This window comes from Canis lupus, chromosome 3 (genome assembly GCF_003254725.2).
Source record: "Canis lupus dingo isolate Sandy chromosome 3, ASM325472v2, whole genome shotgun sequence".
Taxonomy (NCBI): domain Eukaryota; kingdom Metazoa; phylum Chordata; class Mammalia; order Carnivora; family Canidae; genus Canis; species Canis lupus.
The window spans coordinates 54819433-54839258 of NC_064245.1; the positions used below are offsets into that span (position 1 = coordinate 54819433).

General features: G+C 45.6%; 2 protein-coding genes across 5 annotated transcripts in view; one reads left to right on the forward strand and one right to left on the reverse strand.

Annotated features, from left to right (window-relative positions):
• HOMER2 (homer scaffold protein 2) overlaps positions 1-13251 on the reverse strand; it is a 130874-nt gene extending 117623 nt beyond the window's left edge. The window contains exons 1-2 of the mRNA XM_049108502.1: positions 12881-13251; positions 4316-4490 (exon numbers count right to left, since the gene is read on the reverse strand). The gene's annotated coding sequence lies outside the window, so the exon portion shown is untranslated. The remainder of the gene's footprint in view (positions 1-4315; positions 4491-12880) is intronic.
• Positions 13252-13961: 710 nt separating this feature from the next.
• Positions 13962-19443, forward strand: RAMAC (RNA guanine-7 methyltransferase activating subunit). 4 transcript variants are annotated; one of them, XM_025436897.3, is made up of 4 exons: positions 13962-14259; positions 14714-14762; positions 17333-17542; positions 18262-19443. In XM_025436897.3, exons 3-4 carry the CDS (start codon positions 17373-17375, stop codon positions 18446-18448), a joined length of 357 nt encoding a protein of 118 aa, XP_025292682.1. In that variant the 5' UTR covers positions 13962-14259; positions 14714-14762; positions 17333-17372; the 3' UTR covers positions 18449-19443. The 4 variants fall into 4 exon arrangements, with proteins under 4 accessions (XP_025292682.1, XP_025292684.1, XP_025292683.1 ...); XM_025436899.3 differs by having other exon boundaries at positions 14118-14259; positions 17364-17542; XM_025436898.3 differs by lacking the exons at positions 13962-14259; positions 14714-14762 and adding an exon at positions 16262-16379.
• The last annotated feature ends 383 nt before the right edge of the window (positions 19444-19826 follow it).

Consider the following 19826-nt stretch of genomic DNA (forward strand, 5'->3'; position numbering starts at 1 on the left):
CGTTATGCAGCAGTCTCAGGAGTCTTGGGAAAGAGAGTAGTAAAGAGCTCTGTGATTTGGGGAGTGGAAGGGAAGCAGAACAGTCTTGGAGTCTTTCTCTGAAAAGTATTCAACCTAGAGTGGCCAGTCTCCACCCTCCACACCCAAAACCAGATCCCTCACAGGGTCTCACATCTGGCAATCCATACATGGGGTATGTGCATGTGAGCACGCACACCTTCCCCTAAATTTATTCTGGTTAAGCTCACTTTGCTCTGAGTTTTTCCTCACCCTAGAGTCTGTCTACCCTTAGGTAATCTAGCTGGAATGACCTTTCCCTGCACTCCACAGGATTACCTTGTGCTGTTCTACATAATGCATATGCCACATCCTGACTATCATCTGCTTGACTCTTTGCTTAGATCCTAAGATTTGTGTTCCGCATTTTTTCACTTCTGTCCATTCCCCCCAACATTTAGGCTAGAAATGTGCTGCATAAGGATAAATGCTTATGGAGGGGGAAAATTAAGCAAGGTTACGAGCCCTAAGAAAGTAGAGGGTTTTTTTTTCTAGAGTTCTAACTGAACAGAAATAAAACGTTAAATAACTAAAACTTTGTGTTAGAGTTCACAAAAATGAGCAAACCAAAGTGAAAGCAAACCAAATGCTCCCTAGAAATAATGTGCCTTCTAGCTCATTTCTAGCCAGTGGGGGTTGAGTCATAGCAAAGCTGTCAAACACCTTTCTGAGAAGCTCTTGAGGCACGTGGATCACTGGACAGAACATATGAAGCTCACCACCGGGTGCGAAGGGGTGCCTGTGACCCCACGGAGACACTGTTTGGCCAATGTTCCCGATCCTGCTGGAGAATTCACCTTCGTTCTTACCCACTATCTTAAATGTTTACCTTTCTATCTGCCAGCTGTTTGAATTGGTGTTTCAACTGTTCTGACCATCTGCTGGGAGGAGACGTCCAGATTATGTCACCATTTTCGGAAGCTCAAGTCATACGGTTTTGGAGTTGGAGGACTTAGATAGAAGCCAGCAAGCCTCATTCCTTTACTTGTGGGTTCACAAACGTCTCCTTCCTTGCCTTGAGCATTGGCTCTGGTGCTTAGGTATTCAGGAGGCAGAGTTAACACAGAGGGTCCCGGGGCTCCCAGCACCCACACTCTAGCAGGGAAAATGGGTAGGTTCTACCAAGTGAGGTGAGTACCAGGATAAAGGTGTGTCCGAGGAACCCACATGCTGTGCACAAGAGTGGGGCAGGAGGAGTCTGGGTTTATGGATCAGGGGAGAAAGTAAATGGGAAAAGATTACTCAAATAGAAAACAGAAGAGGAAGGTAGGGGTCAGATCAGTAAACATTTACTGAGCACTATTATATCAGGTCACCAGAGTCAATTGCCAAAGATGTGACAGAGAAAGCCTTGCCCTCAAGGAATTTATAATTTAGGCAGACGTGGCTCTATATTTTAGAGATATACAGGGAGAAGTCATCAGTTGTCCTTGGAGGCAGAGAAAGAGAGGAGGTGTATCACTGAAAGGCCACCCGAAGGTGACATAATAGGCTTAGGTTTACCAAGTAGACCAAAGAAGGGAGGGCACTGCAAACACAAGGAACAGCATGTGTACAACACAACACAAAGTCTTTGGGAACTTGAAGTAGTTTGATATGGCCGGGTGTTTAGTTCTCTTAGAGAGACTGGCAGGAGATGGGGCTGGACAGGTAGGACAGAACTAAGTCTTGCCAAGGCAGCAATTCCTAGAGTGTATGCTAGAAGTAATTAGGAACCCCTGAAAGGTGGATCCACCAAGGGACAGGTATAATCAGGCTTGGGTTTTAGAAAGAATCTACTCTGAGCTGACTGGCTCACAAGAATTGGTTATATTATCATCAATTCTTTTCTGTATGTTTCATAACAAAGAAGAACACTTACTAGTAGGGTGGAGAAGTGTCTGGGGGGACCAGTTAGAGGCTGTCACCTGGGCTGCCTGGGAAGGGATGAAGGTCAGAATCATGGCAGAAGGGAAGAGGAGGCTCTCTGTTTGAAGAGATAGGCAGGAGCTGGGTCCACGGGACGTGGGTGGGGTGAGAGAGGGAGAGGAGTCCAGGATGACCACCAGCTTCTGTGTGGGTAACTGGGAGGATGCATTCTCTAAAACAGAGACAGAGCAGATGAATGGGCGCAGAAAGGAAGATGAATGCACCTGGGGACATGTGCTGGAGATGTCGGCCAGACCAGCAGATAGAAATTTCTAATAGGCAGGGGTATTCATGAGTCTCGAGCTTAGATAGGAAGGCTGGCTAGAGATACCCACCTCTGAGTCATCAGCACAGAGCTGGAGCCATAGAGTAACAGAGTGCGTGAGTGGCACTAGGAGGGTACAGACGGGGCCACTGGACCCTAACATTTAGGGACGAGCAGGAGACAGAGGAGTTGGCCAAGGAGATGGAGTAGAGGAGAGACAGTGACCTGGGGCCAAGAGCATCATGAGAAACCTAGAAACAAAGGAGGAGCAAGGAGACAACAGCGTCAAACACTGCATGGATATAGAATAAATCACCAAAGGTCTTAGGCATTTGGCCCCAGGTCAAACTCTGCCAGGGCAGTTTCAGCCAGTGGGGGTTGAGTCTGAGCCAGACAGGGGTTCAGCGGCCTGTCTGGGGGCAGAAGATGGGGCCGTGCAGTCTCACATGGGTGAACGGTCCACTGGGTGGGGACAGCAGATCTGAGGTGTTCAGAGGACACAGGCCAGAGGGCAAGGTATCAGTTTTGTTCTGAAACTGAGAAACTTGAGCAAGTTTCCGTGGCAGGGGTGGGGGTGAGTTTGCAAATGGAGGAGATGCAAGGAATGACGGCAGGAGCACAGGCCAGAAGAGCAGGGTGTGCGCTGACCAAAGATACAATGGCCCTAAGACCCTGGAATACCCAAGGGGGAAGTGGGGGCACAGGCACACTGTAGGTCTGGGAGTGAGAAGTCCAGGGAATGGAGGCCCAAGTGTCAGCTTCATCAGTGGAACAGAGAACAAGGCAAGGAAAGTACGCCTGGGGACATGGTGACTTGCAGGACGACCACTGGTTCACAAACTGCCCCGCCCCCAGCCCCCTAGCACTGAAGGCAGGGAGGGACCAACGGAAGAGGGGGGCTGCTCCATATCATGGCTGGGGGGCACATTTAATATACATGGGAGCTTCCATCTGAGGCTGGTCCTGGGAGGCCACAAGACAAGTGGATTTGCACACTGCCTGCCGGCTCTCAGAAGTTTGCTGAAGGCTTCAGTGGGGTTCAGTCACACATTCAGGGCAGATGATCTCCAGGTCTCCCTGTCTGCAGGCTGCGTCCCTGAGAGCAGCTTAGGCCGTGGGAATGGTGGACAGGATGAATGCTGCATGGCTGAGGAAGAGGCCAGGAGCTTTCATCCTTATTCCCTGATGTTTTCAGGGTTTAAAACAGTGCCTGGCACCTAAGAGGTTTTTCAAAAGACATCGGTTAAATCAGTGAAGTGTGTCTGAAGGTTCTAGTTCCAGTTCTGCCATTGACCAATTCTGTGATCTTAGAGAAGTCATTTCCTCTCCCACAGCATTAGTTTAAAGAAAAAAAAAAAAAAGTAGGGGCACCTACCTGGGTGGCCCAGTCAATGAGGCGTCTGCCTTCAGCTCAGGTCGTGATCCCAGGTTCCTGGGATGGAGTCCCTGCATTGGGCTCCCTGCTCAGCAGGAGTTTGCTTCTCCCTTTGCCCCTCTCCCCCTACTCACGCTCTATCTGTCTCTCAAATAAAAAAACAAAATCTTTAAAAAATAATAAAAATAAAAAAATAAAGTAAAAAAGCATTCAACCAGATAATCCTTTTCAGTACATCAATATTGATTTTATGTATGCTAGGAGCCATAACACAAGGCAAAATGGGATGTCATAAATCAGAGTGCAGTGGATAACTCACTATTCCTTGTCTGCCAGCATCTTTTGAATATCCTTCTTCTGTTTAGAGGATTTACCATCTTGAGTCCTGTCTCTATCAAAAGGAAACTAAAAGCTCACTTACCCAGCCTTCCTTTCAGTTGGGAACCAGCCCTAAGATGCAGGTCCTGCCTGTGAGATACACCTTCAAGAAATTCTTTAAACGGCAAGGAATGTGAGGCAATAGGTATGTTGTCCTGGTTGCATTTTTTGGTGGGGAGGCTGCAGGAGCGGAGTCCCCAGATGTGGGGAGTCTGTGTTGTGCGGCAGGATTTGTGGAGTATGGAAGGGAAAGAGGAAAATGTGTTCCACTGTGGAGAAGAGCGAGGCTTTGTGAATATCACAGCCTTGATCCAAACCCTGCTGCCACTTACCAGCTGGGCCCTTGAAACAATTGCATAACCTCTTGAACCCCAGTTTCACCATCTTGAAAGTGGTCTTTATCCAAGGTCACTCACAGCTGCTGAAAGTAGGAGTCTTTAGCTTCTAGGATTAGCCCGGGACGTCTGTTGCTATGTTTTGCCTCTAGATCACTTGGTTGATGTGAGCCTTGAAATTATGGGTAAAATTAGTTTAATTTACAGAGTTGGTTGAAGATAAAACACTGAGATATAACACCAGTAAGAGAAAAAAAGTCAACTAACACAAGGCAATCTTTTCCAGACGTATCCACAGGCCCAAGGACATTACTATTCAGCTGATTCTTGGTTTCAACTCAGGTTGTGATATCCTGGTGGTGGGATCTAGTAGCCCTGCATTAGGCTCTGTGCTCAGTGGGGAGTCTGCTTGAGATTCTCTCCGTCTCCCCACCCAACCCATCCACTCTCTCTCTTTCTCTAGGGAGGGTAAATAAATCTTTTAAAAAATAATTTTTTTAAAGATTTTATTTGAGAGAGATAGCAAGAGAAAAAGCACAAGCTGGGGCATGGTAGTAAGAAGGAGAAGCAGACTCCCCACTGAGCAGGGAGCCCAACCTGGGACTGTAGCCCAGAACCCTGAGATCATGACCTGAGCCAAAGGCAGACACTTCACCAACTGGACACATCACCAACTGAGCCACTCAGGTGCCCCAATAAATCTTAAAAAAAAAAAAAAAAAAAAAAAAGACAAAAAAAAGAATATAAAAAAGCTAATGGGCAGAAAGTTTCATTTGAAAATTGGTTCAGATTATAAAATATGGGGGGGAGGAGCAAGATGGCGGAAGAGTAGGGTCTCCAAATCACCTGTCTCCACCAAACTACCTAGAAAACCTTCAAATTATCCTGAAAATCTATGAATTCGGCCTGAGATTTAAAGAGAGACCAGCTGGAATGCTACAGTGAGAAGAGTTCGCGCTTCTATCCAGGTAGGAAGACGGGGAAAAAGACATAAAGGAACAAAGGCCTCCAAGGGGGAGGGGCCCCGCGAGGAGCCGGGCTGAGGCTGGGGCGAGTGTCCCCAGGACAGGAGAGCCCCGTCCCGGAGGAGCAGGAGCTGCACCGACCTTCCCGGGGGAAAGGGGCTCGCGGGGAGTTGGAGCAGGACCCAGGAGGGCGGGGATGCCCTCGGGCTCCCGGGGATAGTAACAGCAACTGCGCGCCCAGGAGAGTGCGCCGAGCTCCCTAAGGGCTGCAGCGCGCACGGCGGGACCCGGCGGGACCCGGCGGGACCCGGAGCAGCTGAAGGGGCTCGGGCGGCGGCTCCGCGGAGGGGGCTGCGCGGCCCCGGGAGCAGCTCGGAGGGGCTCGGGCAGAGGAAGAGGCTCCGTGCGGAGGGGCCTGCGCGGTTCCAGGGGCTGCGCGGCCCGGGAGCGCGAATCCAACAGCGCAGGCTCCGGAGCACAGGGCGCCGGGACACAGCCCAGGATCCCGCCTCCCCCGGGACAGGCAGAGGCCGGGAGGGCCCAGGACAGCGAGGACGCTCCTGCCCCAGCTGAGCAGATCAGCGGCCCCGCCCGGAGCCTCCAGGCCCTGCAGACGGAGTTCCTGCCGGAGCTGAATCCAGGTTTCCAGAGCTGCCCCGCCACTGGGGCTGTTCCTCCTGCGGCCTCACGGGGTAAACAACCCCCACTGAGCCCTGCACCAGGCAGGGGCACAGCAGCTCCAACTGCTAACACCTGAAAATCAGCACAGCAGGCCCCTCCCCCAGAAGACCAGCTAGACGGACAACTTCCAGGAGAAGCCAAGGGACTTAAAGAACACAGAATCAGAAGATACTCCCCGGTGGTTCTTTTTTTTTGTTGTTGTTGTTGTTGTTTTTGTTTTGTTTTGCTTTTTGATTTGTTTCCTTCCCCCACCCCCTTTTTTCTCCTTTCTTTTTCTTTCTCTTTTTCTTCTTTTTTTTTTTTTTTTCGTTTTTTTTTTCTTTTTCTTCCTTTTTTTTTTTCTCTTTCTCTTTTCTTTCCTTCTTTCTCTCCTCTCTTTTTCTCTTTTTCCCAATACAATTTGCTTTTGGCCACTCTGCACTGAGCAAAATGACTAGAAGGAAAACCTCACCTCAAAAGAAAGAATCAGAAACAGTCCTCTCTCCCACAGAGTTACAAAATCTGGATTACAATTCAATGTCAGAAAGCCAATTCAGAAGCACTATTATACAGCTACTGGTGGCTCTAGAAAAAAGTATAAAGGACTCAAGAGACTTCATGACTGCAGAATTTAGAGCTAATCAGGCAGAAATTAAAAATCAATTGAATGAGATGCAATCCAAACTAGAAGTCCTAACGACGAGGGTTAACGAGGTGGAAGAACGAGTGAGTGACCTAGAAGACAAGTTGATAGCAAAGAGGGAAACTGAGGAAAAAAGAGACAAACAATTAAAAGACCATGAAGATAGATTAAGGGAAATAAACGACAGCCTGAGGAAGAAAAACCTACGTTTAATTGGGGTTCCCGAGGGCGCCGAAAGGGACAGAGGGCCAGAATATGTATTTGAACAAATTCTAGCTGAAAACTTTCCTAATCTGGGAAGGGAAACAGGCATTCAGATCCAGGAAATAGAGAGATCCCCCCCTAAAATCAATAAAAACCGTTCAACACCTCGACATTTAATTGTGAAGCTTGCAAATTCCAAAGATAAGGAGAAGATCCTTAAAGCAGCAAGAGACAAGAAATCCCTGACTTTTATGGGGAGGAGTATTAGGGTAACAGCAGACCTCTCCACAGAGACCTGGCAGGCCAGAAAGGGCTGGCAGGATATATTCAGGGTCCTAAATGAGAAGAACATGCAACCAAGAATACTTTATCCAGCAAGGCTCTCATTCAAAATGGAAGGAGAGATAAAGAGCTTCCAAGACAGGCAGCAACTAAAAGAATATGTGACCTCCAAACCAGCTCTGCAAGAAATTTTAAGGGGGACTCTTAAAATTCCCCTTTAAGAAGAAGTTCAGTGGAACAGTCCACAAAAACAAACACTGAATAGATATCATGATGACACTAAACTCATATCTCTCAATAGTAACGCTGAATGTGAACGGGCTTAATGACCCCATCAAAAGGCGCAGGGTTTCAGACTGGATAAAAAAGCAGGACCCATCTATTTGCTGTCTACAAGAGACTCATTTTAGACAGAAGGACACCTACAGCCTGAAAATAAAAGGTTGGAGAACCATTTACCATTCGAATGGTCCTCAAAAGAAAGCAGGGGTAGCCATCCTTATATCAGATAAACTAAAATTTACCCCAAAGACTGTAGTGAGAGATGAAGAGGGACACTATATCATACTTAAAGGATCTATTCAACAAGAGGACTTAACAATCCTCAATATATATGCTCCGAATGTGGGAGCTGCCAAATATATAAATCAATTATTAACCAAAGTGAAGAAATACTTAGATAATAATACACTTATACTTGGTGACTTCAATCTAGCTCTTTCTATACTCGATAGGTCTTCTAAGCAAAACATCTCCAAAGAAACGAGAGCTTTAAATGATACACTGGACCAGATGGATTTCACAGATATCTACAGAACTTTACATCCAAACTCAACTGAATACACATTCTTCTCAAGCGCACACGGAACTTTCTCCAGAATAGACCACATATTGGGTCACAAATCGGGTCTGAACCGATACCAAAAGATTGGGATTGTCCCCTGCATATTCTCGGACCATAATGCCTTGAAATTAGAACTAAATCACAACAAGAAGTTTGGAAGGACCTCAAACACATGGAGGTTAAGGACCATCCTGCTAAAAGATAAAAGGGTCAACCAGGAAATTAAGGAAGAATTAAAAAGATTCATGGAAACTAATGAGAATGAAGATACAACCGTTCAAAATCTTTGGGATGCAGCAAAAGCAGTCCTAAGGGGGAAATACATCGCAATACAAGCATCCATTCAAAAACTGGAAAGAACTCAAATACAAAAGCTAACCTTACACATAAAGGAGCTAGAGAAAAAACAGCAAATAGATCCTACACCCAAGAGAAGAAGGGAGTTAATAAAGATTCGAGCAGAACTCAACGAAATCGAGACCAGAAGAACTGTGGAACAGATCAACAGAACCAGGAGTTGGTTCTTTGAAAGAATTAATAAGATAGATAAACCATTAGCCAGCCTTATTAAAAAGAAGAGAGAGAAGACTCAAATTAATAAAATCATGAATGAGAAAGGAGAGATCACTACCAACACCAAGGAAATACAAACGATTTTAAAAACATATTATGAACAGCTATACGCCAATAAATTAGGCAATCTAGAAGAAATGGACGCATTCCTGGAAAGCCACAAACTACCAAAACTGGAACAGGAAGAAATAGAAAACCTGAACAGGCCAATAACCAGGGAGGAAATTGAAGCAGTCATCAAAAACCTCCCAAGACACAAGAGTCCAGGGCCAGATGGCTTCCCAGGAGAATTTTATCAAACGTTTAAAGAAGAAATCATACCTATTCTCCTAAAGCTGTTTGGAAAGATAGAAAGAGATGGAGTACTTCCAAATTCGTTCTATGAAGCCAGCATCACCTTAATTCCAAAGCCAGACAAAGACCCCGCCAAAAAGGAGAATTACAGACCAATATCCCTGATGAACATGGATGCAAAAATTCTCAACAAGATACTGGCCAATAGGATCCAACAGTACATTAAGAAAATTATTCACCATGACCAAGTAGGATTTATCCCTGGGACACAAGGCTGGTTCAACACCCGTAAAACAATCAATGTGATTCATCATATCAGCAAGAGAAAAACCAAGAACCATATGATCCTCTCATTGGATGCAGAGAAAGCATTTGACAAAATACAGCATCCATTCCTGATTAAAACTCTTCAGAGGGTAGGGATAGAGGGAACATTCCTCGACATCTTAAAAGCCATCTATGAAAAGCCCACAGCAAATATCATTCTCAATGGGGAAGCACTGGGAGCCTTTCCCCTAAGATCAGGAACAAGACAGGGATGTCCACTCTCACCACTGCTATTCAACATAGTACTGGAAGTCCTAGCCTCAGCAATCAGACAACAAAAAGACATTAAAGGCATTCAAATTGGCAAAGAAGAAGTCAAACTCTCTCTCTTCGCCGATGACATGATACTCTACATAGAAAACCCAAAAGTCTCCACCCCAAGATTGCTAGAACTCATACAGCAATTCGGTAGCGTGGCAGGATACAAAATCAATGCCCAGAAGTCAGTGGCATTTCTATACACTAACAATGAGACTGAAGAAAGAGAAATTAAGGAGTCAATCCCATTTACAATTGCACCCAAAAGCATAAGATACCTAGGAATAAACCTCACCAAAGATGTAAAGGATCTATACCCTCAAAACTATAGAACACTTCTGAAAGAAATTGAGGAAGACACAAAGAGATGGAAAAATATTCCATGCTCATGGATTGGCAGAATTAATATTGTGAAAATGTCAATGTTACCCAGGGCAATATACACGTTTAATGCAATCCCTATCAAAATACCATGGACTTTCTTCAGAGAGTTAGAACAAATTATTTTAAGATTTGTGTGGAATCAGAAAAGACCCCGAATAGCCAGGGGAATTTTAAAAAAGAAAACCATATCTGGGGGCATCACAATGCCAGATTTCAGATTGTACTACAAAGCTGTGGTCATCAAGACAGTGTGGTACTGGCACAAAAACAGACACATAGATCAGTGGAACAGAATAGAGAATCCAGAAGTGGACCCTGAACTTTATGGGCAACTAATATTCGATAAAGGAGGAAAGACTATCCATTGGAAGAAAGACAGTCTCTTCAATAAATGGTGCTGGGAAAATTGGACATCCACATGCAGAAGAATGAAACTAGACCACTCTCTTTCACCATACACAAAGATAAACTCAAAATGGATGAAAGATCTAAATGTGAGACAAGATTCCATCAAAACCCTAGAGAAGAACACAGGCAACACCCTTTTTGAACTCGGCCATAGTAACTTCTTGCAAGATACATCCACAAAGGCAAAAGAAACAAAAGCAAAAATGAACTATTGGGACTTCATCAAGATAAGAAGCTTTTGTACAGCAAAGGATACAGTCAACAAAACTCAAAGACAACCTACAGAATGGGAGAAGATATTTGCAAATGACATATCAGATAAAGGGCTAGTTTCCAAGATCTATAAAGAACTTATTAAACTCAACACCAAAGAAACAAACAATCCAATCATGAAATGGGCAAAAGACATGAACAGAAATCTCACAGAGGAAGACATAGATACGGCCAACATGCATATGAGAAAATGCTCTGCATCACTTGCCATCAGGGAAATACAAATCAAAACTACAATGAGATACCACCTCACACCAGTGAGAATGGGGAAAATTAACAAGGCAGGAAACCACAAATGTTGGAGAGGATGCGGAGAAAAGGGAACCCTCTTACACTGTTGGTGGGAATGTGAACTGGTGCAGCCACTCTGGAAAACTGTGTGGAGGTTCCTCAAACAGTTAAAAATATACCTGCCCTACGACCCAGCAATTGCACTGTTGGGGATTTACCCCAAAGATACAAATGCAATGAAACGCCGGGACACCTGCACCCCGATGTTTCTAGCAGCAATGGCCACTATAGCCAAACTGTGGAAGGAGCCTCGGTGTCCAACGAAAGATGAATGGATAAAGAAGATGTGGTTTATGTATACAATGGAATATTACTCAGCTATTAGAAATGACAAATACCCACCATTTGCTTCAACGTGGATGGAACTGGAGGGTATTATGCTGAGTGAAGTAAGTCAGTCGGAGAAGGACAAACATTATATGTTCTCATTCATTTGGGGAATATAAATAATAGTGAAAGGGAAAATAAGGGAAGGGAGAAGAAATGTGTGGGAAATATCAGAAAGGGAGACAGAACGTAAAGACTGCTAACTCTGGGAAACGAACTAGGGGTGGTAGAAGGGGAGGAGGGCGGGGGGTGGGAGTGAATGGGTGACGGGCACTGGGTATTATTCTGTATGTTAGTAAATTGAACACCAATAAAAAAAATAAAATAAAAAAAAATAAATAAAAAAAAAAAAAAAAAAAAAAAAATGAAAATTGGTTCAAATACCTAGAGTTGGGGATCCCTGGGTGGCTCAGCAGTTTGGTGCCTGCCTTTGGCCGGGGGCACGATCCTGGAGTCCCGGGATCGAGTCCCACGTCGGGCTCCTGGCATGGAGCCTGCTTCTCCCTCCTCCTGTGTCTCTGCCTCTCTCTCTCTCTTTCTCTAGGTTTATCATAAATAAATAAATCTTAAAAAAAAAAACCCACAAAAAACCCAAATACCTAGAGTTCACAGAAACTCTCAGAAGCATAGGAGCTCCTAAGTACTTATGATATTAAAGAAGTAAACTCTTTCCTATGCAATTCCTCATCACCTGGAAATAAAGCCATAAGAAACTCATAAGGAAGCCAGCAAACTGGTCTTCAACCATCCTCTTTTCCAGCTATCCCCCCTGACTCCTCATACCAGGTGGGGAAGCAGTCTTATGAGTTTTTCAAGTGTTACACTGCTGCCATGTATTTAATCTCTTCAAGTTTGTATTTCCTATTCCTGCCTCCTAAATATGGGTATTTCCTGAGGCGTAGGCCTTGGCCTTCTGCTCTTCTCTATAAATACTTTCTCCTTTGGGTAGATCATATACACTGATGGTTTCAACTGTTGTTTCTTCACGGATGACTCATACATTTACATATTTAGGCATAACCTCTCTTTTCTCCAGCTTTAGTCCTGTATTCCTAATATACCCTTTCAAATTCTACAGATCTTTTGGAGCATGGAGTTCATTTCTGCTTCAAAATCAATTCGCCCTAGGGGGCGCACGGGTGGCTCAGTGGTTTAAGCCTCCTACTCTTGGTTTCTGCTCAGGTCCTGATCTCAGGGTTGTTGGATCCAGCTGTCAGCTCCGTGCTTGACGGAGTTGGCTTGGGATTCTCTGTCTCTGTCTCTCTCTCTCTGCCCCTCCCCCATTTGCACTTTCTCTCTCCCAAGTAAATAAATTTTTTAAAAGATTTTATTTATTTATTCAAGAGAGGCAGAGACATAGGCAGAGGGATGCAGGGACTCAATCCCAGGACTCCAGGATCACCACCTGAGCCAAAGGCAAATGTTCGACTACTGAGCCACCCAGGTGCCCAAATAAATAAATCTTTAGGGCAGCCTGGGTGGCTCAGCGGTTTAGTGCTGCCTTCAGCCCAGGGTGTGATCCTGGAGACCCGGGACGGGTCCCACATCAGGCTCCCTGCATGGAGTCTGCTTCTCCCTCTGCCTGTGTCTCTTCCTCTGTGTGTGTGTGTGTGTGTGTGTCTCATGAATGAATAAATAAAATCTTTAAAAAAAACTTTAAATAAATAAAACCAACTCACGCTATGGCTATCCCATCTCAGTTCCAATTTCCCAGGCTTACAGGGCTGCAGTCTTCCCTGATTCCTTCTAATCCTTTTCCCCCCACCATCCACTCTGTTACTAAGGAGTGTGCTACTCAGTTATTGTAACCTTGCTGTTTACCTTCTCACCTTTACTATCCAACATGGAGACTACCAGAGCTCCTCCTCCCTACTGTCCTATTCGCCTTGGCTGGGTCAGTGTTTCTAAAACATGGCTTGGAATGTCCACAGCTCCACATCGATTCCATATTCACCGAGTTCTCCCTTTGTGGAAAGCATGATGTGACACATTCTAGGATGCAGAAATGATGAAGGTCTGCTTACAGTCTATTGGGGGAAGAGTTGTACACAATTTTAGTTCAAAAATAGAAAGCAGTACTAACCGAATGAATGAATGCATGAAGAATGGCCCAGAAAAGTATAATGGACATTCGGTAGGAAAGACAACTTATTTCTAGATGGAGAGGCCACTTGATCTGACTTTAAAGGACAGATTTTTAACATCTTAAGAAGATGGGGCGGGAAGGCAACTCCAAAGAGAAAGGAGGAGCACGCTCTAGGAAGGGAACGGTAACTCGTGCAGGAGGTGCTTCACACGGTCTGGCCACCCCACGGGAAGGGAGGAAGGGGGACAGCAGAAAAAAAAGAGTTTTGAATCCAAGTTATCAATGTGGCCGTGAGCCTACAGGTGCAGATTTCTGATCACCGCTGCGCTGGCAGCTGGCAAGCCGGGGATGCTGCAGGAAGGACATCTGAGCGGAAAGCAGCGCGCCTGCTCTGTTCAGGGGATGCTGAGAACCGCCTGGGGGAGGTGCGGGCAGCGGGTACGCAGAGGGCACGGACGCCAGATTCCCGCACAGGCGGACTCGACAGAACTTGACCACGGGTGGGGGGTGGGGGGGGTGGGCAGTAAACGGAGAGGGGTGGAATGGCATCAATTACGGGCCTCCGGCTTCCAGGGGGGCTGGCGGGCGTGCCAACAAGAGGGGGCGCACCGTTTGGGGATCCCGCGCGGTGCGCCCGCCCAGGGGCAGCTGAGCGCCGACCGCTCCCTCCGACACGCTCCTCCGCGGCCGGCCGGGCTGGAAGCCCCGCGCTCGTGCCCGCCGCCACCGCCGCCCTCTTCCTGAACGCTCCCCACTCGTCCCCACCGGTCCCCGGCGCCCAGCCAGGGGGCACCGCGCACACACACACACATACACACACACCCCGACGCCGTGTCCCGCCCGGGGCGCGCGGGCTGAGGGCGCACACAGGGCATCGCCCGTCCCGCGAGCCGCGAGCCGCGAGCCGCCAGCCACACTCCGCACGCAGCCCCCTCCGGCCCTCCAAAGACGCGGAGGGACTCGCACTGCGCGCCCGTCATCTCGCGAGACCCGGCAGGCCCGCCCCCGCGCTTGCCCGCCGGAAGCGGAAGTCGGGCGAATGTCGGCCTGCCGCCGGGGTGGCTCCGTTTCCTTGGAGAGCTGAAGTAGTGGCGGATCCTTTGGCCGCGGTGTGGGCCAGAGGTGGGTGCTCCTGCGTGTGCGGCGGGCCTGCTGCCCGAGGGGGGCCTCGGGGAGCGAGGAGCCGAAGGGCCGCACGGAGAGGGGACCCCTCGGCCTGCGCCTGCCCTGGCGTCTGGGGCGCGGAGGCGCTCCGGGAGGGAGCAGCCGGGCCGGGCCCTGGGGGCGGCCTGGGGCGTCTCCAGAGCAGCGGTGTCCGGCGTCGGTCCCCCGCACCGGAGTTGCGTGCGATATAACTTATAAACTAGAAGTGCTGCGGGACGAGTCCGGAGGGCTGAGCCCTTCCTCCTCCCCTTCCACAGAGAGAACGTGCCCGGTTCCCCTCCGCGCTCCGAGGGGCGTGCTGGTTTGGGAGGCCCCGCGGGGCACCGAGATCCAGCCACCGCCCCCCCCCACACACACACCTATTGAGGGTTTTCTTCAAGGGAATCAAGTGGGTTTTTTTTCTCTCCCACAGATCGAAACAACATAAACATTACACGTTGCAGCTGCCTCAGATTGCTGGGGTGAGTAAAGCTCAGATGCGCCAGAATTCTGTTTAAATCTCATTCTCACTGATGAGCTGATGAAGGTGTCTGTCCACTTGCGGGACGGCATCGCGGAGAACATGTAACAACAGAGGAGCATTGTTGTGTGCCTTATACTCTTCGTTCCCCGTCGGGGGTGGGAGGATATGGGTCGTCCTTGTGCAGATTCCTGGGATTCTTCTAGATCCTGGCATGATCTTCCTTAGCTGAATTTATGACCCATCATCTCTTGGCTTTGAGGGTTTGACATCAGTTTGCCGATCCTGGACATCCTGAAAGCCTGAGGGCAGTAGCCTCAAGGAGAAAATTTCTGGGTAGTGCTTCTTGCATCCACACAATACTCCTGGTTTAGTTTTGTTGGGACGAGGGCAAGAGTATAAATATTGGCCTATGTTTTGAGGAATTTGGAGGAAAAACTAATGAAGAAGCTGTCTTTGGCCATCATGTGTCTTTGTCAAAGGCTTTTACTGTAAATTGAAGTAATATGGGAAGAAAAATGATTTTAGGATGTCAGACAGGAGGGAAAGATTTGGTTTTAAAGTTTTAGTGTGATGATACATATGTCCCAAATCAGAACATAGGCTTTAGGAGTCTTGAGGCAGAGAGCAGAAAGATGAAGTTTGAGTTAGGAGAGGCAGGGATGGGAGCACTGACGGCTGCTTGGCCAGGGCAGACAAGGGGGTGGGGGGGCCTGCCTACAGAGTCCTGGTTGAGCGGGCTTCCAGGTCCTAGATAAAGACGAAGTGAGTGAACTCTCTGTTCCCTGGCTTCTCAAGGATGAGCCCTCTTGTAGCCTAAGCCACATATTTCTCTCTCAGGATGTGGGTGCAGAAATACTACCTGAATGAATCCATACTTGGCCTGGGGAACCCAGCTGAGAACAGGTTTCAGGGTGTTTTTGGCCCTTAGACAGTATCTATAGTTATATAGTTATATATTTTTCATTTTGTTACAGAGCAGAGTACACTGGATGCCTTTAAAGTACCCTCAACTTCAGTAGCTAGTAGCTGTTCATTTAAATGTCTATTTGCCTTTCCATTTTCATGTCTCTCCTGTATTTTCAGTCTTTTTTACTGGTTTTCTTTTTCTATAAACAACCTCAGGTACACTGTCCTGGGAAAAACTGGAGATAATCTCCCAGCAACCCCTTGGCTCCTGCCCTTTTTTTTCCCTCATGTTCAGCAAAGCTTCTTGAAAGCCTAGTCTGTAATCTGTAGATTTCTACTTCTTACCTTCCAGTTACTTCTTAATGAACTACAGTCCTGCTTCAATCCCTAGTACTCTAAAATAATCACCTCCTAATGGCTAACTCTAATTTTCTCTTCTTGGTTCTATCATTGTGCCATTTAACACAGAGGACCATACTATCCTCTTGCCTTCTGTGGGGAGCTCTCCTGGTTCTTATTTGTGTGTGTTGTTTTCCCCCTTCTTTATCTCCAGCTTCCTCATAGGTCCGTGTTGAGGATTCTGTTCCTTCATACTCTTCTCATTCCACATTCTTCCTGAGGAATCTCATCCATTCTTATAGCATTAGCCACCAACAAATTGCCGATGTCGCCCACATTTATCATCACCTGAGTCCTCAGTTCCAGATAGGTAACTTGGAGTTGGCCCTCCATGTGGATGGACAGACCATAACTAACTTCAGACAGTATCCTCACCCACGCTTCTTTCTGTGGTACCTATGGCACCGCAGCACATCCAGTTATTTGGCTAGAAGCCTGGAAGTTATCCTTTATTCTCCTCTCTTCTCCCAATATCGAATTAATGTTTCCTGGAGTTCTTAGAAAACTGTGCTCAGGGTTATTGCCGCAGATTGAGCCCTCCAGTACCACAGTAATCTGCCTTTGGTCTGTCCTCACTAATCTCTTCTCTACCTGTTAGAAAAGTGGTCCTTCCTGATAGTTTGCTCTTTAGGTTTCTCTGCTTAAACCACTTAGGTTTAGGACTCCCCCTTTCCTACCAGGATAAGTGCAGAGTTGTTTACATTGAACACAGTTTTTCACAGTTCAGTCCCTGCCTATTTTTCCAGCTTTGTTTATTTTTTTTTAAGATTTTATTTATGCATTCATAAGACACACAGAGAAAGAGAGATAGAAAGAGAGAGGCAGAGATACAGGCAGAGGGAGAAGCAGGCTCCACGCAGGGAGACGGGACTCAATCCCGGGTCTCCAGGATCACGCCCTGGGCGGAAGGCAGCGCTAAACCGCTAAGCCACCCGGGCTGCCCTCCAGCTTTGTTTCTTGACATTCACTGTTTCTCTCTTCGTATTTATACCGCATCTGTCTCAGACTAGACTGAGAGCTCTTTGGGGATAGAGACCATGACCTTTTTTTTTTTTTTTTTTTTTTTGAGACCATGACCTATTGTTCATCTTTGTATCTCAGGCACCAGTTAGCACAATGCATATATTACAGAATTGAATGTTTAAAACTTAAAATGGTTTAAAAGTATACAAAGACTTTTATGAATACCTTGCCTAAAATTAGTCATTTCTTAGTTTTTCACTGTCTGGTGACACAGTCTTTTTTTTTTTTTTTTTTTTTAAGAATTCTCACAAAAACATTAAAAACTGTACAGAATTTCAGAATGACAGACACTTCTGAAGCTGTTCCCAATTTTGAAGAGATGTTTGCCAGTAGATTCACAGAAGATGACAAAGAGTACCAGGAATACCTGAAACGCCCTCCTGAGTCCCCTCCAATCATTGAGGAATGGAATAGCAGAGCTGGTGGGAACCAGAGAAACAGAGGCAATCGGTATGTATTACTTCAGGAGACATGCAGATACCTGATGTGGGAGAGGACAGCTTTAATCTGTGAGCCCATAAGGCCAGTGAGGGCAGGGACCAGTGTTTCTGTTAAGTATAGTATACCTCGTGCCTGGTACCTGCCTACACACAGTGAGTGGCTGATACATTTTGCTTTAATATTTTGTCAGCACTGTTTATTTTTTCCCTTGTTCAATTGTGTATGTGTTTTAATGTTCTTTCTTAAAATGTTCCTTCTGTGGACTAACATTTTATTTTCTCTGCAAATATGCTATACAAACCTAGAATCTTCTACAAAACTTGTGCTGGATTCCATAAAGAAGGCATTATCTTTGGTTTTACTTTAGAAAGTTATACAACGGAAATTTCATCTACTTAATAATTCAAAGTAGATAAAAGGAATAAATGACCATACTGTTTTTGTATAATCCAATAGAATTGTTTGATTCAAAACTATCATTTTGTGAGTTTTGTGTTGTGATCTTCCTATTTCTCTGCAAAGTGTATCCAGTATAATACTGGAAGAATGATTTAAATCTTAGGGAAGTTTTGAACAACTGGGGCTGTATATAACATTCTGCAGAGAAAAATGTTTTTTACTCTCTTATTTACAGAGTATTAGACTGAGAAATAAAATGCACTGGAATAGATTTGTCATTTGTGTTACTTAAAGAAGAAGTATAAAAATCTCTTTGTTTTTTGTTATAGGTTGCAAGATAACAGACAGTTTCGAGGTAGGGATAGCAGACGGGGGTGGCCAAGTGACAATCGATCCAATCAGTGGCATGGACGATCCTGGGGTAGCAATTACCCACAGCACAGACAAGAACCTTACTACCCCCACCAGTATGGACACTATGGTTACAACCAGCGGCCTCCCTATGGTTACTATTGATGGAATGTCAGCCGCTCTTAGTAAAACCATTTCCTCTGTTAACATGACAAAAGTTTGTATCTTCTGTTGGTCATAGTTTTACATGATTTCAGAGAATGGATTATTAACTTTTTGGGACTTGTGACTTTAAAAAAAAAAAATGAAATCTTACCGGAGATGTGATGGTTCAGTATGCCCCTAAAAGGTTGTGGATTATATTGCCTGACTTCTACCTCAGATTCTTCTGTTTCCTGGCTTAATAGTGCTTTGAATTTGGTGTCTGTTTTCCTTGTTTGACCTCCAGGAGTTCTTTGTTTTACACAGAAATAAAAACTTTGAAGTAGAAAATGCTTGATTCTACTTCGTAAGGTAAGGAAGTATCCATATACTCAGATGTGCTCATTCCTAAATTTTTACAGAGGTTGGTACAGTCAACTCATGAATGTACAACTATGCTTACTTGTATTGTACGTAACATCAGCAGTTAAAGGTAAAACAGTTGTAGATGCTTCTTTTGGCTTTTGTTGTCATGACCATGGTACTTTATCATTACTTATTCCAGGTATGAGTCAGCTCCACAATCGCTTTGTTCTCTTTTTTAGAGGGATATCAAGAACAAAGCGGTAAACTGAGGAAGGGACCCTCCTCAGTTTCAGTGTCTAGTGGTGGTGAGATTGGGGCACACAGTCATTTCATTGCAAACTGTAAGGCTTTTGCTAACTTAAACGAAGCAGATCAGAATTCACATGTTATACAAAAGTCTGTGTAAATGTTGCCCCTTCCTTTCCTGTAGTATGTATATAATGCTGCATTCTGACTACTGATTTTTCTGGTATTTAATGTACCAATGACTTGATTGTACGGTATTATATTCACTTCCAAATGTGCACTTTTGCTGCTTCCTCTTGTATAAGTATAGTGATGCTATAACTTCCTTGTAGACTGATCATTTTATTCCAGATCACTTTAATGGCCATTATAATGGTGTAATTCAAATAAAATACAAGATTAAGCAATTTCTCGAGTTTTGGCAGTTAGAGCATCCATTAATATGATGAACCTTCTGGCTTTTTTTTTTTTTTTTTTTTTTTTTTGCACTTTTCCTTCAAATCTGTTGAAAAGGCTTATTTGGCTTAAGAGTAGTATTAAGAGTAGAAATGTCATCATAGGGAAAAAGAATATAAAGGCAACTTCCTAAATCTGCCTTCTGCTGCCTTCTCTCTTAGCACTCCACTCTAAGCCTTGAGGTTGACTTCTCCAGGCACTACTTTTCCATGCTTGGGATCCAGCTCTCCTCTCCACTCCCCTTCCTGAAGAGCAATCCTTTCAGGTAGTTGTTTGATTGGAAAGGATCTAATAAATCAGGTCTTCACACTAAGAGGTACATAAAATTTTAACA